At 51.9% G+C, this 24,295-nt stretch overlaps 2 protein-coding genes across 5 annotated transcripts in view; one reads left to right on the top strand and one right to left on the bottom strand.

Moving 5' to 3' along the window:
* Nucleotides 1-15,208, top strand: part of SLC6A6 (solute carrier family 6 member 6) — an 82,179-nt gene extending 66,971 nt beyond the window's left edge. For both annotated transcript variants that reach the window (XM_019747061.3, XM_019747066.3), the window contains exons 11-15: nucleotides 3,258-3,395; nucleotides 4,546-4,648; nucleotides 5,138-5,238; nucleotides 7,699-7,869; nucleotides 10,790-15,208. In XM_019747061.3, coding sequence (XP_019602620.1) covers nucleotides 3,258-3,395; nucleotides 4,546-4,648; nucleotides 5,138-5,238; nucleotides 7,699-7,869; nucleotides 10,790-10,930 — 654 coding nt within the window. In that variant the 3' untranslated portion in view covers nucleotides 10,931-15,208. The remainder of the gene's footprint in view (nucleotides 1-3,257; nucleotides 3,396-4,545; nucleotides 4,649-5,137; nucleotides 5,239-7,698; nucleotides 7,870-10,789) is intronic.
* Nucleotides 15,209-21,269: 6,061 nt separating this feature from the next.
* The window catches only part of GRIP2 (glutamate receptor interacting protein 2), a 90,604-nt gene continuing 87,578 nt past the window's right edge, over nucleotides 21,270-24,295 (bottom strand). For all 3 annotated transcript variants that reach the window (XM_074312946.2, XM_019747028.3, XM_019747038.3), the window contains exon 24: nucleotides 21,270-23,960. In XM_074312946.2, coding sequence (XP_074169047.2) covers nucleotides 23,802-23,960 — 159 coding nt within the window. In that variant the 3' untranslated portion in view covers nucleotides 21,270-23,801. The remainder of the gene's footprint in view (nucleotides 23,961-24,295) is intronic.

Consider the following 24,295-nt stretch of genomic DNA (forward strand, 5'->3'; position numbering starts at 1 on the left):
TTGGCCTCTTGGGCTGTGGAAACTACTCCCTGAGCTCGTGGTATTATTCATGAGATTTTCCTCCCTGGGAGGCAGGCAGGGCCGGCTGAGGATGTGCCCCTTGGAGCCAGGCCCCATGGTGGCCAAGGCACGTAGGGAATCTCAGTGAGTTGTAAAGCCAGCCTCAGAGGGAGTGGTTCTCTTCCCACTTCAGAGCATGGAACACCGCTCAGAGCCCTCAAATGACCTGCCTATTGAAATGCCAACAAGTGGTGCGGTGGGATTATACCTGGTGAGCTGGGGCATGGTGTCTAGGGCTCAATGGCATAGGTTGGGATCGCTCCTTTGCACGATGTGCTATGTGAACTTGGGGGACATGGGGGAAAGTTGTCGATTCTGGTGACTGCCTCACGTACCACGAGCACTGCGACAGGATCAGAGCCGTTCAAGGTGTTCACATGGCTTCATGCCAGGCATTTAATGTGCATGTGTGTGGTAAAATACTAGGAACGCAGAATTGACCATTGGCATTTGTAAGTGTGCAGCTCGGTGGCATTAAGTACGTTCACATCGTAGTACAACCATCACCAGCCACCATCCGTCTCCAGAAGTTTTCATCTCCCCAAACTGAAACTCTGTTCCCAAGAAACACTAACTCCCCAGTCCCCCTCCCCAACCTGGCTTTTTTCTGCATTAGCTCCTTAATCTGCACAATGTCGAGATGCCCCGAGAACTGAGGCTTAGAGAGATAAGGACTCCGAAGGCTGAGGTCATGCACAACTGGTTAAGGGGTGGAGCTATGACATGACCCTGGGGCTGCTCTAACAGACTTGCTGGTTTGTCCCCTCTTGCCATACCTTTCTTCCCCCCCTCCCTTCATCCGCCTCCCCACTCCAGTTCAAGCCGTTGTTGCTCAGTCTAGTTGTGTAGGACACAGTTCCTTGGCCCGTGCTGGTATTATGAGCCTTGCGCTCCCCCTGGCTGAGGCATTCGGTCACCGGTCGTCAGTGGGCCGCTCAAGGCAGCACACGGTAGCCCACAGCAGCCCACAGCAGCCCAGCTCCAGGTAGAGCCATTGTTCACAGTGTTAGCTGTAGAGGGCGCAGCTCACTGGCCCATGTGGGAATCGAACCGGTGACCCTGGCGTTAGGAGCCTAGCGCTCCAACCACCTGAGCCACTGGGCTGGCCTGCCTTACCTTTGAGTTACCTCAAAATAGCTTCCTCCTGTGGAAGTGCAGAGACCCACAGACAACCTTAGACAGGGCCTCTCGCTGATGGAGGAATGTGACCCTTGCTCATTACAGGAAACACTCCCCAAATTTCTAGCATTTGACGGAGCACTCTCTGGCTTAGGAGCCATCATGCTGCTGAGTGTTTCCTGGTGAGGTGGAGTAGGGACATTACCCACGTGGAGATGTCTGGCCTGCCCAAGGCGGGCACAGTTTGTGAACAAAGCATGAGGAGAGCTGAAGCCCCTCTTCCAGGAGTTCACCCATCCCACATCCCAGCCCCCTGACATGAGTTAAGATTAATTACCCAATTGCCAGTTCACGCTAATGATTTCAAATCTGCCTTAGCATCCCTGCTGAGTAGGCAATTCCCTCCCATTTTACAGGGGGAGGTTTGGAGAAGTCAGGGTTATATGACTAATAAGCGAGGGAGGTCTGAAGAGGCTGGTGGAGCAGGGGTGAAGGGTGGGCGTGGTGTTCTTTGGAAATGCAGGAAATTTGGAAACGAGGGGCTCGTGCTGGTCTTGGCCCTGACTCACAGTGACATTGGATCTTCCTGTCTGTAATTTCCCCATCTCAAAGAAAGAAAGAACCTTTGTTTTTAAACTCCTTTTGAAGCTTAACATTTGAGCTGCAGGTTCGCTATATAATTCAATGGCAATTTAGGTTCAAAACCCCTTTAGCTGACACATCAATCGGAGGTCAAAACATCAGCCTCTTGTATTTGTTCCCCTTTCAAGAACCTTTTGGTCACCTCTTCCTGAATTCCTGGCAACAAAGAGTCATTTCTCCTGCCCCTTTCAGCACATGAAAGGGACCTGCTCCTTGTTTGTATTCCTTGATCCCCCTGTGGCACATCCCAGAGGAGTAAGTGGTTGGACTTGTCCTATAGGAATGCTGAGGTGTGCTCGCTTGTGCAGAGTAGATGCTAAAAAAAAAAAAAAAAAAAAAAAAAAAAGGAATGGTGGGGAAACATCCTTCCCCAAAAACCTCTCCCAGATGAAAGAACAGATGCGATGGGTGGAGAGTTTAGCTTTTCAACTTTTAAAGGAAACAGATCAGCCTCAGAGGGTGTGTTGATTGGCAGGGCAATTTGTCTATAGCCATCCAAATGTAAAATGCGTCTAGGAGCCGTTTAATGCTGAAGTTTCATTTGTAGAGTGTGCTGTGGGTGCATGTCACGTGCACCTAAAGACAGGTAGAGGAGACGCATCCTTGCCCAGGTCAATAGCTACAGAGCCTGGAAGCCATCTGTGGGGCACTGGTTAGGTGCACGATGATATGTGTCCACAGGGGCGTGTTACACCTCCCTTTTAAATACGAGGCAGCTCTCCATGTAATGATATGGAACAGTCTCCAAGATAAATTGTTAGGTGCAAAGATGGGAAGATTTAGAGATTGAGAGTCATTCTAGAATGTTACCTCACATTTGGAAGCCCCGGGATGGGTTCCTGGAGTCCAGGAGCCCTGGAGTCACGGCTGCAGGGGGCTCACACGTGTGGGCGTGTAGGTGTGTACACACACATGCAAAATTCTCTTGTTGGCCTACGATCCCCAAAGGGTTAACAAGTACCACATGGATGTGATGGAGGAATCGAGGCCCAGACTTGACCTTGGTTGCCTATTCATTTGTCATGTGTCTGTTGAGTAACCATGTGCCTGGCCCTGCTGGGCACTCAAGGCCTGGAAATGAGGGGGCATCGCCCTTGGCTTCAGAGAGGACCAAGACCAAAGTAGGGGAGGTTGTTGTGTCAACATGCCAGGGCAGAGGGTCAGCACTGGCTTCAGAGAGGTGGTCATTCCTGAGCTGAGTCTTGAATGATGAGGGAAAGGCATTCCAGCGGCAGGATGAGGCTCAGCACAGATGCAAGGTGTGGAATACAAGGGAGAACTGCACGGCCCACGGTGACCTGACCGGCGGGCAGAGCCCCCAGGTTCACATGTTTGGACTTAACCCCAAAGGCCAACTCCGTGCACCTGGCTCTCCTCTCTAAGCAGAGGGGAGGTGCTGGGCATCTGCCACTCAACGGCTGTCTTTTCCCCCACAGTTTGTTGAAGTCGAAGGACAGATCACGTCCTTGGTTGATCTTTACCCGTCCTTCCTAAGGAAGGGTTTCCGTCGGGAAATCTTCATCGCCTTGATATGTAGCATCAGCTACCTGCTAGGACTGACGATGGTGACGGAGGTAGGTGGCTCTCACCTGGCACGAGGGCCTCCCCTTCGTGGGCCCTTGGTGCCTCACATACATGTCTCAGAGCCATTCGAGGCCACACTGCCTCCCTGGTCCCCCTAACAGCTGGATGAGAGGACCAGGGTGGGTAATCTCCAACCCCACTCAATTCAGGGGTCCTGCCCTGCCCAGGGGACTCAGCCTACACTGTGAGGGGGAACCCAGCAGTTGACCCAAACTCTCCTGCATCTTTTCCCACCTGTTATCATGGCAACAATGTTACTCTCTGTCTCTCCCTCATCCTGGGAGGCCCTGGGGGGGGGGAAGGATGCTTCCCTAAAATACATTTTAACAGCAGCTCTGTTCACCCCTAACTGTGTGCAGTGGCCTTTCCCCAGCTTGGAGGGGAGGTGGTCCTCCAGGGTAAATACTGCAGGCACTGTGGTTGCTGCGGCTGGTTGACAGGGAGTGTGCGCTGTTCAGAGGAGGTGGGCAGGGGCCAGAGGAGGATCCAGTTAAAGTGGGACAAAGAAGCAGAGAGAGGAAGCGAGCGAGAGTGTCTAAGGCAGTAGTGGTTCAGTATGTCTAGCAAGAGGTGGGTCAGAAAAGAAAAAGATTCTTGTACTAAGTAATGTAAGCATGTGAGCTTAGCATAGGCCCAGGACACACACTTTCTTGTACGTCTCCCACTCACCTCCCCATATTCTCCAGCAAAGGGTTGCATTAGCCCCCAAACTCAACTCAGGGTTTCCCATTACCATTTTTCCTTCCTGGAAGTGAAAGTAAATGTTTTTTTCTGGAAGTGCCTGTAAGAAACCTCCCCCACAAAACGCGGATCCCAAGTCCACACACCGAGCAGCTGCATATTGCTGAAATACTCTGTTTGCCACAGCTGGTTTTAAGTGCCTCCTTTGGAAGCTGGCTTCCATGAACCCATCAGTTTTTGCTAAGGAAGACGTGTGTGTGTGTGTGTGTGTGTGTGTGTGTGTGTGTGTGTGTGTGTGTTGTCAAACATGAAGTAGAACATTATTTTACATAGGTATCTCGTTATCATAGCCTTGGCCCATTATCATAGCCTTTCTTATTAATATGCCAGAGCTCTTTATATATTAAGAGAATTAGATACCAAATAACAAATCAACCTTCTCCGGTTTTTTCTTCACAGGGTGGCATGTATGTGTTTCAACTCTTTGACTACTATGCAGCTAGTGGTGTATGCCTTTTGTGGGTTGCATTCTTTGAATGTTTTGTTATTGCCTGGATATATGGTGAGTACCACTTTTTGCATATCGTTTCTCAGGGCTCTCCTTTGGGTCTCTGTGTTTAAAAGCTTCAGAAACAGAATTCTAAGGGAGTCATTCTTAGTCGAATACAAAGTCCATACCAGGACTTTTCATCTGAAGGCTACCCCTTCCCTACACAAATAATATCGTAGTAGCCACACTACAGATTCTCCCCATGCTGAAGGTGCAGGACGTGACATGCTTTAACAAGCACGTAACTTGGCTATACAGGGGTCTATCTATGATTAACTACATTTTAGTCACACCAGGATTTGGGTTGGGTAAGCCTCAGGTGGCCCCCCAAAATACAAGATGCACAGTTAATTTTGAATTTTAGATGATTTCAGATAAATATCTGCCACACTTGTGTCTTTGTGGATCAGGCCCCAGAGACCCCTCATGGGGTCTGCTGTTCTGAGGGTGGATGCTGGCATTGGACCCGTGTCACCATCTGTCCACCTCGTTCCCTTGCAGGCAGCAATAACTTTTATGACGGTATTGAAGACATGATCGGCTATCGGCCGGGGCCCTGGATGAAGTACAGCTGGGCCGTGGTCACTCCAGTTCTCTGTGTTGTGAGTTTTCTCTTGCTTGGCCGTGGGTTATAGCCTTTTCTCATCTGCTAAACCATCCTGAGTTCGGCATTTGCAGAGTGCTGGCAAATGCATGTAACAAGTCTAGTGACCGCTCTGCCTGAGAAAAGGCGGGGCACCCTGCTCCAGAGGGTTAGCTTGAGATGAGTTTTAAAGATTGAGTAGGAACTTGCCAGGAAGAGAAAACAGGAAGAGCGTTGCTGGCAGAGGAACCAGCCTATGTAAAGGCACACCGTTCTCAAAGAGGAAAATGTATCTGGGCCTGCTGAGAAACTCAGGGGATCCTCACATAGCACGTAGCCTTTCCCCAGACCCTTCCAGAGCTCACAAGCCCAGTTTCAGTCACTGATTATTTTAAGGGGCCTTTGGATGTCCATCGAAAGGAGAGGTCACAGACATTGGAAATGTGGTGTTTCCATGGCAGGGTAGGGGTTGTGGCTAGAGAGAGAAGTCCCAGTAGAGAGATACTCTGGGCTCTCCCAAGATCAAAGAAGCTGCATACCTGTCCAGGACCCAAGAGCAATGAGGTGCCACATTCCTCTTCCCATCAGGGTTCCCTCACCTGCCACCTTGCAGCATACCCAGGCACCCCGCCTGCTTCAAGGTTCTGCTCAGAGGCCCCAGCCAAAGGGAAATCGTCTGAGGCAAAAGCTGCTTTTCTGTCGGTGTTTGAAACCAGTTGTGAGCTTTGGAGCTGATTGCAGGGGAACACATCTGCTCTGCCATTCTTGGCTCATACCTTGGGAAGCACAAATGGCAGATACATTCCTTGCATTTAGGGACCCGGGGCTGAGGAACAAACGGACCCTCCCCTTAGTGACCTTTGCTCCTAAGCCAGAATAAGTCAATATTGCCATTAACTCCCTGCGTGACCTCAAGTGAGTCCCTTTCCTCTCGGGCCCCAGTTTTCCCATTTTAAAACAAAGAGACTGACGTGGGGTATGAGTGGCAGCCGACAACCTTCGGTTGTTACTGTTATTATTTAATATGGTTGTGGCCTTTGCATTTGAGGTGCATATTTTCCCCATAAAAATAAGTAAACTATAGCAACCAGTAACCACACAATTGGTGAGTTTATTTTTAGAGATGAATTTTATTGGGTTCAAAGCCCACGTTGTCATTCTCACTTAATGCTTGTTTGTGAGCACCACCTCTCACCACTCTGACCATCAGTTTCTTCCTCTCTCCTTTCGCCTGAGGAGTTGCATAGATCAGAAATAGGTTGCATTCTAAGGTGGTAGAATGAAGCCATCCTAGTAGGAAGAGAAATGTGACAGGCAGGTATGGGTCTCAGGCAGGTAAAAGCTTCCTTATGTTGGGAAAACCCAGAGCAGCTACCTACTTTCCCTGTCTAAGCTACAGCCCCACAGATCCGGACAGAAACAACCAGGCCAGACATACAGTAGGTGCCCAATGGAAGGTATCTGCCTTCTAACGCTCTCTCCCTTCCCCTGTCATCAATTCTGATGGAGATAGATTTGTCTTCCCATCAAACCTGAGTTATTAGATCCTGAGGATTTAAATCATTTTCACATTGTGGGTCATCCAAGACAACCTGAATTATACTCTGAGATGCTGTCATTCGGACTAGAGCAGGAGCCATGGGCCCTCCCAGCTCACCTTATGTGGAAATAGGGCCTTGGCATAGGCCTTAGGGCTCACCCCACCCCACTGTTCATGGATGCTGATGGCCACTGACCATTTGTGAGGGCTCAAGGCTGGGCTGTAGACTTCCAATAGGGCAAAGCCCAGATCCACACCTTGTCCTGCGGGGCTGGGCCTGGTTCTTAGAGATGGAGATGGGTGCGGAGGGAGGAAAGGCTTTCACCCATGCTGCTAGTATTTATGGTGCACCTGCTGTGTGCACCTGGAATTGAACCAAGTGTTAGAGAAACTGGAGAACAAGGCACACACGTCTCACCCTCTCCGACTCAGGTTGGGTGGGGCGCTGTGTGCTGAAGAAGTGATTGTAACCGTATGCTTTTGGGGAAGGCAAAGTGTGAGTGCCTCACTGAGTCTGGACAGGGCCTGGGCAAGTAAGGCAGGACCATTAAAGCTAAATTAGAAGGAGGAGAAGATGAGGGAAAAAGAGGTCCCATCAGAGGGAACAGCCTGGACTAAGGTCCTGGCCAAGTGGCTGAGGAGCTGGAAGGAATTCAGGGGAACGAGTATAGAGTTGCAGGGAGAGGTGGAGAGGGGATGAGGTACAATTCTGGTGACATTCTGGCCAGGCTGAGGAGCTTGGACCACATCCTGAAGGTGCTGGGGAGCCACAGAGGGTTTTGAGCAGAGAAGTGACTTGGTCACGTGTGCACTGGGGGAGGTCCTTAAGCTGCAGAGTGGAGAAGGGTGTGAGGCCTTTGGGGTGCAGCCTCCCCTGGTCCCAGAAGCCCCCCACCCATGATGCCCGAGACCGCCCTGACTGCCCCCATCTCTCCACAGGGATGTTTCATCTTTTCTCTCGTCAAGTACGTACCCCTGACCTACAACAAAATGTACGTGTACCCCACCTGGGCCATTGGGCTGGGCTGGAGCCTGGCCCTGTCCTCCATGGTGTGTGTCCCCTTGGTCATGGTCATCCGCTTCTGCCAGACGGAAGGGCCGTTCCTCGTGGTGAGTACACAGGGCCCCAGGCTGGCTCGAGGGGGAGGGCAGGAGCCCGAAGCTTTGCTTTGTGACCTTGGGCACGTCACTTACCCTCTCTGAGTCCTAGACCCCTACCTGCCCCGTGGAGTGGTTGAGATTGTGGGTGGGAGAGTGCATCATGGAAACACTGCAACAAAGTCCACTTCAGGTGGGAGAAAGCTCTGGCAGGGCTGTGGCAGGAGGAGGAATTTGCCAAGCAGAAAATGCGAGATGGAAGAATGTGGGTTATGGTGCTAAGAGGTGTGACAGCACTTGGGCAGTAGTGACATGTTTTGGGGAGTGGGCAATGAGGCTAGAGAGGTGACAGCAGCTTTGGATGCCAAGCTAAGAACTAGGGCTTTATCTTGGGAGCAGTGGGGGCTGAATTTCTGAAGTGGTGAGATGAGACAAGAGCCAGGGAGGAAGCCAGAGCCACACCCAGAGGCCTCCCCTTACCCTGGAGTCAAGTTGCAGATAAGACCAGCACAAGCGGGGTCCCCTGCCCCAGCCCTGTGTCCTAGTCTGCTGCCCGACCCTCTGTCCAAGGCAGAACCTCCTGCTTCCAGGCCTCTGTGCCTGCCAGTCTCCTCCCAGGGGGCCCCCTCCCCACAGCCCACCTCCTCTCAGAAATTCTTCTGACAATACTGTAGATTCCAGGCCTGGCAAAAGCCAGGGCTCTTTCCAAGAAATCCTTTTCTTAGAATCTCCCTTAACCTTTGGGCTTGGGCTGGCTCCAAGACTGCACTGTTTTGTTCTGGGTTGTTTTTATTGTTATTCTCTTAAAAATCTGGAGCCAGGATGTCCTGGGGCCCTGGCTCCCCCTTGGGCTGGGCCGGTTTCCTTGTGGGCAGAGGCATGGCCTGGGGGTGGTGTTGGTGGGGGGAGAGGAGAGGCCGGGCAGAAAGGGACCAGCCTTCCCGAGACAAAGGAAGGAGGCAGGGGTGTGCCAGCGAGGAAAACATGAAACTGAGTCTGTCTGAACCAGCACAGCCCTGGGGTGTTCCTGCAGGATTGGGCCCATTGTATTTTCTCAGGGGACACAGGGAAGGACCCCAGCACTCAGCCAGAACCCTGAATGGCCTTATCATTTGTTAAAATATTGAAATGTTAGGCCTGGGACAGATGAATAATAGCTACTGCCCTGAGCCCTCCAGGCACTCTCCTGTGTATCCTATGCCAACCCAGCCCCTCCCTGGGAATTTCCAGAATATCCCTTCCAGAAACTAAAGGGTTAATTCGAGGCATAGCAGAGGGGCTTGGATGTCTTTTCTGATTGGTCAGTGCCCCCAGCGATTATATAATTCACCCATGGGAGGTGAGGCACTGTTCAACCCAACAGGTCACTAACTTGTGTCCCTTCCAAGCCTAATTTTGAATATTGTTCCACCCCCAGTTTTGAGGTTTGGTCAGAGTGGGATTGGTGTGAGGGAAGGAGAGGGGGTGGGTGAGGAATCTACTCTACCGCATCTTGCATCCTTTCCTCATCTACAAATGTAACCCCCTCTCTGAAGGCAGTTGAGTCACCAGCTACCTATCTTTGCTATATATGCCCCCTGAGGCTCCCACCTGCATAGGTTTCCGAGGTGTCCTCCTAGCTATGACCATCTCTCTGAGCCAGGTTCTGCAAAACCAGGTCTCTGTCCTGAGAGGAGGCCAGTTGCATCTCACCTCCTGTATAAAGGGAGCCCAGGTGTTTGCCTCTTGTCCCACCTTTTCCGTACACAGATGTACCGAGAGGCAGAGCAATGAAAGGGGAGCAGAGCTTACCCTTCCTGCTGGCATCTCACCTCTCCGACTTTGCTTGGGGCTTCCAGTCCGTTCCTCCAGGGACCACGCAGGCAACCCAGATGAGGGAAGCCACGTACGTGGGCAGGGCCACGAGTGAGTTGGAGAAGGTGATGGAAATCAACAGCAGGCAGCCGTGTGCTCAGCTCTGGCCAGTTATTACCAAAAGAGGACGTGGGCCTGGAGTTGCCAGATCTTGCAATTTTCAAAGAGAAAATAGAAATCTAGATTTTCAAATGAAATATTAATAGCTTTCAATAAGCTATATACCTATTATTATATTCCTAAATTGAATGTGAATGCCTAGACAACTTCTCGTTCACAACTGCTTTCCATTTAAGTTTCTAAATGTTCACTTGACAGAGGTGGGCTGGGAGGCAGGAGCCCTGAGTTCAAGTCCCAGTTCTGCCATTGGGGAGGGCTGTTCTCCTCACTAATTCCTGGAGTGGGTGACCAGCTGGGAGCACATAACTCACTCTGCCCCTAAGTGATGGGAGAATTCTCATGTAGTCCATCCTCTGGCCTCGCTGTTGGAAGGTGCAGCTCAGACACAAGCAGTGGTGTCCAAGTCCTGCAGGCAGGACCTGCAGCGGGGTGGCAGGGGACTTGGACGCCTGCAAGGAAATGGGGAGACCCGTCTGGGAGAAGACAGGAAATGCAGCTGGTGGGAGGCAGAGGAGTGTGGAGTTTCCCTTCAGGGTAGACAGGAGGCTCAAGGCAGTTATCCAACTTGGGGCGGATAGATTGCAGAAACTTCACTGCTTTGCAAGTCAGAGACATGGGGGATAGGAATCACGAGGAAGCATACGAATGTGTCCACTCCGTGGGAGGAAGAAGTCACAGAGTGGACGTTCCAGTCCCCATCCCTGAGGTGTGTCAGCAGGGTTGGCAAGGAAACTACCGACTGGAATTCCGCCCTGATTTAGGGCCGGAAAGGGACCTGAGGGGCACCTTAGTTCAACTCCTTTATTTGCCAGTGGATGAAATGGGAGCGCCAGGGAGGGTCGTAGTTTGCCAAAGGCCAGGCAGGACACTGGCAGGACCCAGAGAGGATAGATGCCCCAGGGGAAAAGGCAACCAGACTGCCTGACCTCCCTCCCACTCTGTCCCCTTCCTTCTCCAGAGACTCAAGTACCTGCTGACCCCGAGGGAACCCAACCGCTGGGCTGTGGAGCGAGAGGGGGCCACACCCTACAGCTCCCACTTGGCCATGAATGGCGCTCTCATGAAACCGACCCATATCATAGTGGAGACTATGATGTGAGCTCTCTCGGGTCGATGGGGCTGCTTTCCTGCTGTTTACTAACATTAGATTCTCATAGGACCAGGTTTACAGAGCTTTATATTTGCACTAGGATTTTTTTTTTAATTGTCACAGAAAATATTACTGTGTATGCGTGCGTGCGTGCGTGCGTGCGTGTGTGTGTGTGTGTGTGTTGTCGTGTGTATGTGTATTTTGTTTTGATTTGGGGATATTTTGTACAAAAAGAAAAAACCCATGGGCAGAAGTCCGGGGTGAGGCAGAGCTTTCATACTGAATTACATGTATTTTATGGGAACTTGGTAAATTTTTCTTTGTATTTTTTTTTTTTAACATATAACTATATATATACACTTAGAGATTGTCATACACTTTTACCACTTGAATCGATCTTCTTGCCAGCAATAGATCTCGTTTTCAAAAGCAATTCTTCGGTGCTTGTGTAGCTGGCAGAAAGTTCTGCCCCAAAACACACAGGGTGGAATTTTCCTGGGACAGCAGACCCATTTTACAGGTGGAATACCTCCCAAATCTGGTTCAAGTAGAAGCAAACAGCAGGGAGAGGGCTCCACCCACTGGCCAGACCCAGAGGGCTGGAGAAAGGGCTGTGAGGACTTGCCTCATTACACTTGTTTTAGCCAAGAAGAGAGATGCCAAAATAATGAACCAGTCCTCAAATAAAGGCACTGACTTAAAGCTGACAGGTGAGCCCTACAGCAAAAGTCTGATTCTAAGAGCAGTAGAAGCCATTCCACCAGGAACAATCCCACTTTTTATTCTGAGATCAAGGGTGGATAGTCAGACACTGTCAGACGGACCGTCAGAACCATTCATCTGATAGAGCTGGTAAGGATGGGGCAAGGGCGTCCAGGAGTCCTTGTGAGGCTGAGCGCTCAGCCGCTGTCCTTCCTGGGATGTCCCAGTAGAGACCTGAGGCCAGCCCAGCAGGGGCAGCTGGCGCTCTCAGGGCTCTGAGCCTCACACAGATGTGTCTGTTGCGTTTCTGTGGGGTCCTATCAGGTTTCAGTCATTCCCAGCTGACATCCATCAAAGCTGCCTGTAAGAGGGAAGCATCACGTATTGGGTGAGGGACGAGGGGTGAGTGAGTGGACCAAAGGATGAGGGCCCCAGGGTTCAGGGGTCCGGTGTCGGGGAGGGGTGCTTTTTTTCCTTCATCTCTCCACCCTCATCTCCCAGAGGCTGGGAAACTCCTGCCGAGCTCCTGTTGAAGATCCCAGCCCAGGGCCAGCCTGGCGCCTCGCAGGGATGCCAACTTGGAGCTTCACTGAATCTTTGACTTGGGTGAAGTGCTCCCCAAACGCTCTTCCCAGTTCAGTCGCAAGTGCAGAGTGGGCTACCCTCGGTAGTCCCCGGGAGATAATAAAAGGCTTCATTTCACAACCCCTGCAATAGCGGGTGTCAGGTATGCACTATGTGAGGATTGAGAAGAGGCAGTGAGGGAGCGTTTTCTAGAAAGTTGGGGTTGTTGAGGGGTCTGGCACCCCAGAACTGGCTCGACCAAGAGCTTTATGTAGAGCAGCGTCCTCTCTGAACCAGGAGAGGAGGTACTCCACCTTTAAAATCCCGAGTACGGACACTCCTCCACCCCAGCTCCCATTTGGACCTAAACTGTGCCATTTAAACAGTCACTTCCAAGTTCAGAGTCTAAACTAAACTGCAACATTGTCACAAACAGCGGTTACTGCCTCTAGTGATCTGGAGAGTGAAGTCCAGCTCAGGTTTTCAGAGCAGGGACTCACTGAATCCTGGAACCCGCCTCCCCAAATTCGGGAGGGGGAGGGACCTTTGGTGTCCCCCTCCCAAGGGGCAGAGGCAGTTCTGAACCTCTTGTCTTTGGCAAGCATTCACCTTTTGCTGTTTCCAAAGCATATACTCTGCCAAACAACACCTATTCCAAACTGTTCACAGTTCTCATGTGTTCCTGTTTTTCTATGTATTTGTGGTTGTCACAGTGTCTGATTTGATTTTATCGTATTTTTCCCCCCTAATTTTACTGAGTAGCAATGTGACCTGTTTTCCTCTGTCTTATGGAACTTTAGTAAACTAACCACTGTCAGTGATTGGGGACAGGTGACGTGTGGGAGCAAGGGGGGCTTGGCAAGCTGTGGCTATCTGGGCATTTGTGCCATTTCAGGCCACATCTCCCCTCCAGGGCTCAGACCCCGAGGGAAAGGTCACAGGATGGCAGGCAAATTGCAACGTTCTGGAAAAGGCCCCAGGAAGGCCTCTTAGAAGATTCCCAGACCAAATTCTAGACCAAAGACACATGCAGACCAAGTCCCCAGGTCCCGCCTAGAAGGAAGGTCAGCCACTTCCCCAAGCCTGTTCCTCAGCAGTCTTCCTGGCACCTGTCTCCAATTTCGACCCTAACTCTCGTGTATTCTCAGAACTTGGCTCTATGAGTACAATGTGTAATGTGTGATTTTTATATATCTCCACATAAAGGAAACTTGTCATTGGCACTCATGAGTCTGGTCCACCTGTCTCTCTGCCTCGGATGGGTCGGAAATTTGGATGCCTGCCTATAGTCCAGTCAGTCAGATCTAGAAGGGATCTGAAGGAGCTGTTTAAAGAATTTTTTTAGGATGCAGAAGTGGGTGAGGGCCCCAGTATAAATCTTACCTAGGGAGATGCTTCACTGAGCTGGGCTGGGCCATGTGAAACCCTGCAGGGGAGCCACACGGTCGGTGATGGAGAGGGTTGTGGGGCTTCCCAGTCAATACCCTTGTAAAATGGGGAAACTGAGGACGAACAGGGAAGGGACTTGGGCACAGTGAGCTGGGACTGGAACCAGACTGTCTGCAGTCAATTCCAGCTTCAGGTCCTCTGAGGTGTGTGCGGTGAGTGGCGAGTGCAGCTCCTCACTTGTTTCCCTGAAGACCAAAGATGAGCCTTCAGGAAAAAGGAAACGCTCTGTCCCCAGTGTTCAGGGACCAGGTGAGCAGCACCCACCACCCCCTGGCCATCCTCAGGGGCCAACTGGACCCTAAGCTGTGGCTCAGGTCTCCGGTAGGAGAGGCAGCACCTATTCACCCTGTTGACCCTGGCCCTCCACCCAGCAGCCCTCTGTGAGCTAGGCATTGAGATCCCTATGGCACATGAGGAAACTGAGGCCCAAAGAAGCCAGATGGTGTGTAAGAGGCAGAACCCTTAGGCAGGATTCAGCCTGAAGCCACATGGGATATTCCCAGGCAGCCTTGCGTTCTGATTTCCAGACAGCACGCAGCTCCCTTTCTGTATCTCTGGCCCCTCATTCACACCGCCCCCACCCCCAGAGACAGTGGTGAAGCACAGAGGGAGAGTCAGCCCTCCTCGGCCTAGCACAGGGTGTTCTTGTGTCACCAAGTGCCACAACACAGTGGCCAGTAGCCCAGCCAGCATCTCTCAACACTGCCCCTCTGGATGGGGAATATTCTGGGCAACCAGTGCTGAAAGCAGAGGTGCCTCCTTTCCCATAAACCTCAGACACAGGCCAGGAAAGGACCCCAGAGGTGGCTACAGGGGCATTCTAGCCTTCATATCCAAGGTCAGACATCCTCAAGCTAGGCTGTCCATGTGGATGCTGTAAATACCACTGTGCAAAAATGCAACAAGCACAAAGCCACAAAACAAACAAAAACCCAGATATCAAAATTGGAGAGGAATATGGGTCACTCCCTCTCAATGCCCAGCCCTCAGAATGCATCTTGTTTTAATAGGAAGCTGTTTCATTGTTCTCTTGTGGGTGTCACTATAGACATGTTCTGACGGGGTCCCTGATGGATGGAGCATCTTGTGATACATTTGGCTTCAAACTGAGATGTTTGCTCCATTTTTTTTTTTTTTTTACCCAATTAATTTTCAAATCCCTAGCAACTGTGACTGTATTTAGCACAAGAGAAAGCTGAGAACGTGGGTCTTGCCTCCTTCCAGAAATATGTCTGGCTCATCACGACTTTTTTTTTAAACTTCAAAATATTTTTAAAATATTTTAAACTTTTGTAAAAAAAAACAAAAACTCAACCAACGAGAGACTCTTCTGAGGAGGAACATTTGTATTTGAATAAGATCCTTGGTGTGTAATTCAGTCTTGCAATATACAAGCTTTTGTGTATAAATGTTTTATGATATGAATCCCTGTATTTTGCAGGGTGTTTCCTTTCCCCTTTTGCTTTTTAGATAAATATGTATATCAATATTTTAAATTCATCTTCGCTTTTTTTTAGAGGAGTTTGTAATCACCTTATAACATGAAAATAAACATTTCCTTTTTAAATCCAACACGTGTGGATTCTCTTTTGATGAGGCTGTTTTCCCTTATGTTTGGCAAGTGCTTTACAGTTTATAAAGGGCTTTCAGTCTCACCCTAGAAGCTCCTCAAAGGTGGGTATTGTTATCCCAGGTTGGAGACACTGAGGCAGAGGCCTCCAGTTGCAACTCAAGGTTGGGATTTCCCATTGGTTTGCTCAAGGGAACTCAGCAATCCATGAAAGAGTTGATTTGCACCCAGGTCCACAGACTCCTGGGTCTGCTCTGTGGTTCTACCGATTCTGCTGTGTGAAGCCCACCTGCTACATATCCAGCCCTGTGCTGGGAGATCTCACACCGTCACCTGAGCCTCAGTTTCTCTATCTGGAATTAAACCATCACCTCCTTCAAGAGTTCAAGGGTGATTAGAGGTGAGGCTCGTAAGGGATCAGGCCCTCATCTGCTCTGACTTCCTTTCCCTCTTTCCTGGCCCAGGCTTATCCTGCTGTAAACCCAGAAAGGGGATTAGGGGAGGGGGCACTGACCTGAGGTTGGTACCGTCCCCGCCCCCTCAGCCCTCCCACCAGGTGATCCCATCCATCAGGGCTCTTATTGCCAAGTCCAAGAGTGGGGCTTGGAGGCTTCTGGAAGAGAGGTAAGTGGCGAGTCCTGGAGGGAAGCAAATGGGAAACACACTGGGACCTCAGCAGGGAGGATGCTCTGGACCCCAAAAGGTCAGTGGTTGGCACAGATGTCCTCAGCCTTGGGGATCATGAGCCCAACCCACTGGTAGAGATGGGGAAACTGATGCCAGAAGAGGGTCCGTGTTTTGGGCAGCCTTCCAAAAGTGAGTGGGCAAGGTCAGAGGGGCCTGCTGGGTCCTTGCCTCAGCTTCTCAGACCAAGATTCTTTCTCAGGAATTCATTATTTATAGACAACATTAGAATAAAATCTCCCTCCTCTGTTTTCTGGCTGTCTGCCTGTGGGGACAGAGCCCCAGAAAGCAGTTTCCAGGCTCTCGGCCTCACATAGAAAGCTGCTGGCTCAGGTAGTAAATGGCCATCAGCTGTGGCTAGTTGGCCGTCAGCTGTAACCAGTGAGCCATTGGCCACTAATATAACTGCTGTGGCTACACTAGCAGAAAATGGGGGCTAGCAAGGAGATGGTGGCTGAGCTAGCAAGAGCGGATTGCAGAGAGGCGGATGCCGCCAGCGAGAGTATAGTGGTATGACTCCCCTATCTATGGCTCCGTGGGTGTTCCTGTTTGGCCTCACCATGTCCTGCGTTTTTATGTGGGGAGCGGGAGCGGAGACCCCCCCCCCCCCCATACCCTGCATGACAAATGGCGCAGCGAGCAGGGTACTGTGCCGGCCAAAGCTCTCTGAAGGACGGTGGAGCAGTTTGTGCGTATGAACACTCAGTCGCTAGAAGACCAGGATGAGCAGCTGCTGGAGAGCTGGACCCCCGTGGAGGGCTGGAAAGACATAGACGGTTCCCCAACCAGCATAGGCCGGAGAAAGCGAAGGTCATTGCGGCCCTGTGGGCTGGAAAGTTCTTGCTGAGGCAGCCCGGATGCAGGACTTGTAGTCCCAGGAAGAAACGCTTGCTGAGCCCTCCGTGGGAGATGTGGGTGAGGTCAAGGTCGTCCCTCACCCCCAGGACAGCCCTGGCAAATGACTATGGACTATGGGGAATTGCCTTCCATCCCTAATTTAATGGACCGCTTGACTGTTTGCTTGGGAACGCACCACCATGTAGTGGAACTGTTGGATGTTTGCGTTTGTGTCTTGACCAGCCGCCATCGATAATATTAAGCACCTTGACTGTGAGACGCTGTTGTTCCAGCACGGTACCCTGAGAGGCCCAGAGAGAGTGGCAGTGCCCTGAGAGCCCTGGCTGTGTCCAGGAAGTCTGGCTGTGCCCAGAGAGAGTGGCAGTGCCCTGAGAGCCCTGGCTGTGTCCAGGAAGTCTGGCTGTGCCCAGAGAGAGTGGCAGTGCCCTGAGAGCCCTGGCTGTGTCCAGGAAGTCTGGCTGTGCCCAGAGAGAGTGGCAGTGCCCTGAGAGCCCTGGCTGAGTCCAGGAAGTCTGGCTGTGCCCAGAAGTACTGGTGGTGCCCTGAGAAACCCTGGCTGTGTCCGGGAAAACTAGTGGTACCCTAAGAAGCCCAGGAAGTCTGGCTGTGCCCAGAAGTACTGGTGGTGCCCTGAGAAACCCTGGCTGTGCCCAGAGAGCCTAGCTGTGCCCAGCATATTGCATTCTCCTCCAGGCTCCTCGCACAGGGCCCCTCGCGGAAGACGCTTGTCGCGTAGATTGTGAGGCGAGAGCCTGTAGGGGTGGAGTGTGGGGACAGAACCCCAAAAAGCAGTTTCCAGGCTCTTGGCCTCACATAGAAAGCTGCTGGCCTAGGTAGTAAATGGCCATCAACTGTGATTGGGTGGCCATCAGCTGTGGCTAGTTGGCCGTCAGCTGTAACCAGTGAGCCATTGGCCACTAATATAACTGCTGTGGCTACGCTAGCAGAAAAATGGGGGCTAGCAAGAGCGGATTGCAGAGAGGCGGATGCCGCCAGCGAGAATATAGTGATATGACTCCCCCATCTATGGCTCTGTGGGTGTTCCTTTTTGGCCTCACCATATCCTGCGTTCTTATGTGGGGAGCGGGAGCAGAGACCCCGCATGACTCCCCACACGACAGATGGCGCAGCGAGCAGCGTCTCCCGCACGACACATGGCGCAGTGAGCAAGGTACAGTGCCGGCCAAAGCTCTCCGAAGGGCAGTGGAACAGTTTGTATGAACACTCGGTCTCAGGAAGACCAGGATGAGCAGCTGCTGGAGAGCTGGACCCCCGTGGAGGGCTGGAAAGACATAGACGGTTCCCCAACCAGCATAGGCCGGAGAAAGCAAAGGACATTGCGGCCCTGTGGGCTGGGAAGTGCTTGCTGAGGCAGCCCGAATGCAGGACTTGTAGTCCCAGGAGGAAACGCTTGCTGAGTCCTCTGTGGGAGATGCAGGTGAGGTCAAGGTCGTCCCTCACCCCCAGGACAGCCCTGGCAAATGACTATGGACTATGGGGAATTGCCTTCTATCCCTAATTTAATGGACAGCTTGACTGTTTGCTTGGGAACATACCACCATGTAGTGGAACTGGCGGATGTTTGCTTTTGTGTCTTGACCGACCGCCATTGAGAATATGTGTGCACCTTGACTGTGAGCCGCTGTTGTTCCGGCACGGTATCCTGAGAGGCCCAGTGAGAGTGGCAGTGCCCTGAGAGACCTGGCTGAGTCCAGGAAGTCTGGCTGTGCCCAGAAGCACTGGTGGTGCCCTGAGAAACTCTGGCTGTGCCCAGAGAGCCTGGCTGTGTCCAGGATATTGCATTCACCTCCAGGCTCCTCGCACAGGGCCCCTCGCGGAAGACGCTTGTCGCATAGATTGTGAGGCGAGAGCCTGTAGGGGTGGAGTGTGGGGACAGAACCCCAAAAAGCAGTTTCCAGGCTCTCGGCCTCACGTAGAAAGGTGTTGGCTCAGGTAGTAAATGGCCATCAACTGTGATTGGATGGCCATCAGCTGTGGATAGTTGGCCGTCAGCTGTAACCAGTGAGCCATTGGCCACTAATATAACTGCTGTGGCTACGCTAGCAAAAAAATGGGGGCTAGCAAGGAGATGGTGGCTGAGCTGGCAGGGGGGACAGTGTGGATCCAGCCTCCAGTGAGACCCCGCAGGCCGCTCCACACAACACCTGTGTTCTTGTGCAGGGAGCGGGAGCAGAGACCCCACGTGACTCCCCACACAACAAATGGCGCAGTGAGCAGGGTCTCCCGCACGACATAAGCCTTAGCATGGTTTTTCTGGATGACATCCCCTGAACATAAGCTCTACTGTGTCTTTTGGAGCAAAAATTAATATAAGACCCGGTCTTATTTTCAGGGAAACACAGTAGTGCAGCCACATAAATGCACCCGATGTGGTCCAGCCCCTACTTACACCCCTCCTGAAATGGGAAGCTGTGTGGACAGAGTCCCAGAGAGCAGTTTCCAGGCTCTCGGCCTCACGTGGAAAGGTGCTGGCTCGGGTAGTGGATGGTCATCAGCTGTGACTAGTTGGCCATCCTCTGTTACCAGTTAGCCATTAGCCACTGATATAACTGCCGTGGCTACGCTAGCAAGGGTGGAGTGTGGATTGTGGATTGCAGAGAGGTGAATTGTAGTTAGCACAGCGGATTAGTTAGCAAGTGGGGTTGGTTGGCAGAGAAGGGACAGCGGGTTGCAAGTCATGTGGGTCCTGCTTCCTGTGTCTCCAACCCAGCTGCCAGTGAGACTATAGTGGTGTGGCTCCCCTATCTGTGGCTCCGTGGGTGTTCCTTTTTGGCCTAACCATATCCTGCGTACTTATGTGGGGAGCGGGAGCTGAGACCCCACCTGGCACCCTGCATGACAGGAGCGCACTCCATCTGGCATAGCTGATGGGAAGAAGCTCTTCCTCTGTCTACACAGAACTGTACTTCCCTTGGTTAGACCCAGCCTTGCCCTCTGGGCTTATCCTACCCAGGGTACCATGTAGATTCAGGGCATCACCCAGCTCCTAGGCAGCCCTCCTGACCCCTTCCCCACCCAGGAAGCAGAGCCACCACTCAATTGCCTCAGTGGTTTCCCCCTGCACATACAATAAAATCCATAATCCCTACCCAAGCCTTCACTATTGGGCTTTGCAACCTTCATTCTGTTCTCTAACCCTACTCCCTTCCATGTTTCCTTTTCCTTCCTTGAACCCACCAAGTTCATTCCCACCTCAGGGCCTTTGCACTTGCTGTGCCCTCTGCCTGGGACATTTCCTCCATGTCGCCACAGAGCTGGCTCATGTCCTGTAGGTCTTGGCACAAAAATTGCCTCTTCAGTGAAGCCCTTCCTGACCCATTGAGTTAAAGGTCCCCCCACCCTGTCACTCTCTTATCCCCATTACTGTTCTGTTTTCTTCATTGAATTTGATTCCTCCTGAAAGAATTGTGGTTTTGTTCGCTTGTTGTCTTTCACTAGAATATAAGCTCCATGTAGACAGGACCTCATCTGTCTTGTTCCTATTTTTTTCTCAGGGGCTAGAATAATGCATAGTACAAAGCAGACTTTTTGAATGGTTGAATTAATGAATTAATCAAAAGCAGGTACTGTTGGGTGGCCAGATGGCTCAGTTGGTCAGAGCACGAGCTTAACAAGGTTGCCAGTTCAATTCCTGCATGGGATGGTGGGCTGTGCCCCCTGCAACTAGGATTGAAAACGGCAACTGGTCTTGGAGCTGAGCTACGCCCTCCACAACTGAGATTGAAGGACAACGACTTGGAGCTGATGGGCCCTGGAGAAACACACTGTTCCCCAATATTCCCCAATAAAAATTTTTTTTAAAAAGCATGTAGTATTGTCCCAAGATCCAAACAGAAGCTGACTTTTTTTTTTTTTTTTAAGATTTTATTGGGGAAGGGGAGCAGGATTTATTGGGGAATAGTGTGTATTTCCAGGACTTTTTTTTTTTTTTTAATTGGGGAACAGTGGTGTGTTTTTCCCAGGACTCATCAACTCCATCCAAGTCAAGTTGTTGTCCTTTCAGTCTTAGTTGTGGAGGGCGCAGCTCAGCTTCAGGTCTAGTGGCCATTGTTAGTTGCAGGGGGTGCAGCCCACCATCCCTTGTGGGAGTCGAACCGGCAACCTTGTGGTTGAGAGGACGCGCTCCAACCAACTGATCCATCTGGCCACCCGGGAGCTCAGCGGCAGCTCATTGACTTCACTCTAGTTGCGGAGGGCACAACTCGCTGGCCCGTGTGGGAATTGGACTGGCAGCCCTGTTGCCCAGAGCTCGCGCGCTATCCAACTGAGCCACCTGTCCGCCCCAGAAGCTGACTCTTGACAGCCTATGATTTAAAAAAGAAAAAGGAGGCGAGAGATGAACATGTGAGGAAACAGTGGGAAGGAGGCCATCTGCAAGTCAGAGGGGCCACAGAAGAAACCAAACTTGCTGATACCGTGATCTTGGACTTCCAGCCTCCAAAACTGTGAGAAAATAAATTTCTTTTTTTTTTTTTTTTAAAGGAGACCCCCTACTCCAGGTGCATTTAAATAATTTTATTTAAAAAATCCCAAATCATCCCAACAGCACCCCACCCCCATCTCCTAAGTTGTTGCAGCCCCCTGTGGGACAGACAGATTTACACAGGGCCCAAACAGACCCCAAATGGCCTTTGCAGTGCAGCCCCTTGGCGTGTGCTGCTTCCCCAGAACCCTAAGAAACCCCATGTAGAAAAATACTTTACAAGGACTATGCTTTCATCTCAGCCAGAGAAAAATACAGCTTTTAGGGGGTGGAAGGGGCGTGTTGCAAGGGCTGTACCCGAAATACATAGGCAGGCAGGATGCTCACAAGGGACGGGTATCAGGAAACAAGTGTGGGACAAACAATCCCCTTGAGAAGCCAGAAGAAATATTGCATATGAGAAGGCCAGCCATTGCGAGGAGGTCCACCTGCCTGGCCTAGTTGCATATGTCCGGGTAGGGTGAAGGGAATGGCAGAGGCCTCAGCCCAAGGGAGGGAGGGAAGTATTGGTCAGGGTCAGGATGCATCTTCCCTCGCCTGTAGTCAACATGGCTTTACCAAGCCAAGAGGCCCTGGGAGTATGGTCTGTCCAGCTCTGTCAAATGACACAGGCCCAGAGAGGCTGGGCCACTTCCCTAAGGTCACACAGTTGAGGCTGCGGGCGGCCATGTCTCTGCTGTGCTCCTCACTGCCCCCCACCCCAAGCTGAGGGTTCTTGGCTTTTTCTTGGTGCCCCTGTGAAGGGTGGGCAGTGCCCTTTCACTTTGGGTTAGATGTTTACATGGGAATCCAGGATAGCAGAGGCACTGAGCAGTCCATCTAGGGCATGGAGGGCTCTCCAGGGAGGGTGCAGAGGAGCAAGATGCAGGGGTATGGTATGTGTATGGGGGGGGGGGAGGCAGGCCCTCAGGGAGAGTACCAGTAGTGTGCCCAGGGAGCCTCAATGGACAGGAAGGCCCAAACCTGCTCAGAGACTGTCTACCCCCCGATTGTCCGCAGGGAGCATCAGACTCAGAGGGGAGGTCACACAGCAAAGCAGCGACCCAGTGGAAAAAGAACAGACTTCTTGACTCCCCATCTGGTCTCTTGAGTAGAAGTGTGTTTTTCAGAACCCCAGGGGATGCAGGGGTGGAGGAGGGTACAGGTGGCAGTGGGTGCCTCCTGTTTTCCTGAGACCCCCTTAGGAGATGGGCAGGGACAAAGCAAAGCTCAGACCTGGTCCATCCCAGAGGCCACACCCCAGACCACGAGGTGGATGCCCTGTGCCCTTCTCAAAATCAAAAGTGTTTCTGGTCTGTGGAAAATGAGAAAATGATTTTAAGAGATGCTAGTGCTTCCAGATTTCAAGTGGGAAGAAACTTCCTTGAATGACCACTTTGGACACTGTCACCAACAGGCGTGAGAGAGAGTGAACCCTCTTTCTGGCTTATTCTGCTGCCTGTCTGTTTCTCTCTTCATCTCTGTGCTTCTCCCTCTTTGTCCTGCACTGAGTTGGACAGGAGAGGAGCTGCAGCAGCTTACGTATCACACTTCCATGGCTTCCCACCGTCACTGAAGGGAGGGTGGATGGAGTCCCCTGGGACTTTTGTCCCCAAATGCCTCCCTCCTTATGGAGGGACCTGGGCTGAGAGGGGTGTATGCAAATGGGTCAGCAGCCACGCATCTTACAAAAGCAGCTGGAGGGGCTAAGAGCCCAAAGCCTGACACTGAGCTTCCCAGTGGGTCCAGAGCTGCAGTCTCGAATCACAGAAGCTTTGGACCAGAGACTCCAAAGTGAAACAAACACTGACTTTCATATCAAAGGGCTGGCGCTTCTTGGATTCCAGATGCCCCAGCTCAAACTACCCTAAGTGGGGACGCTGGGATGCAGAGAATCTAGGAACCAGCACATCCCAAACACCAGAACTCTGGAGAAGGGAACGAGGTAGTCTCCTGCCCCAAGCAGCATCCTTCCTGGAGGTCAGCTCTCCAGCTGAAGTGGCCCCCCAGCCTCATCCTAAATGCCCCCACTGTTGGGAAACTAACCTTCTGAGCCCATGTGGGTGCCTCACACCTCAGTCAACAACTATACTGGGGTATCCAGCTCCCGCTTGCTCACCTTCTGTGACAAGGAGCTCACTCCTCCCTGGCAGTGCATTCCAGCTCCACAGCTCCGCTGGGAGAATGTGTTCTACACACTGAGCTGGACTTTCCCTGCACCAGACACCCTTCTGAGGAGGCCCTGGGCCCTGTAGGGACCTGGGCCTCCCCGCAGGCCCCCTCTTCTCCAGGCCAAGTAGCCTATCCCTATTGAGCCAGGCACCTCTGGGTGTCTTGGAGACCCAACGTGGAGAAAGACCTAGATGCTACTCCAACTGGGACAGGGACCTCACTGCCGGGCACCCCAGTCACCACAGAACTGGAGAACAGAGACAAAGTCCTGTCCGTGGCTCAGAGCCTGCCAGATGGACAGATAGATGAGTGGGTGGCCACTTCTTCAGCCCAGCTACAGGTCTGGAAGCCAGGATCTGCCCGGATGCCCCCTTGGGTGTCTGGACCATGCGCTGACTTCAGAGCATCCGGGGCTTGCTGGGGCCTGGTGCTCGCGGGGCCCGGCCGCTCTGTGCCAGCGGATTGCGACTGATGACCAGCTCAAGGACGTCCCCAGCCTCAGCCAGGAGCGGCACCGCCAGGCAGCAGTCAAAGTCCCGCGTGCGAACGTGGTTGACCTGCACGGTGCACAGCCAAGGGGACAGACTATCATCAGCTCAGCCTGGGCTGAAGGGGTGGAAACGGTGGGGTTTCCTAAACGTGGGCCCTGCCCCAGCCCAGACACAGGGCAAATCTAGACTCCTTGCACAGAGGAGGAAGTCATTCTTCTGGTTGGGTTTAATCAAAGAGAAAGTCCTAGGGAGATGCCAGTACATCCTCTGCACCCCGCGAACACCTGCTTCTCGCTCCCTTTTTAATACGAAAGAGCAGATATACACTAAGCCTCCTGCCTAGAATTTTGTGACATTGCCTTGTTTCTGTTTTATTTGTATTTTACATTGGCCTTCTATTT

The sequence above is a fragment of the Rhinolophus sinicus genome, chromosome 5 (genome assembly GCF_057876585.1).
Source record: "Rhinolophus sinicus isolate RSI-liver-muscle chromosome 5, RSI-T2T, whole genome shotgun sequence".
Lineage (NCBI taxonomy): Eukaryota > Metazoa > Chordata > Mammalia > Chiroptera > Rhinolophidae > Rhinolophus > Rhinolophus sinicus.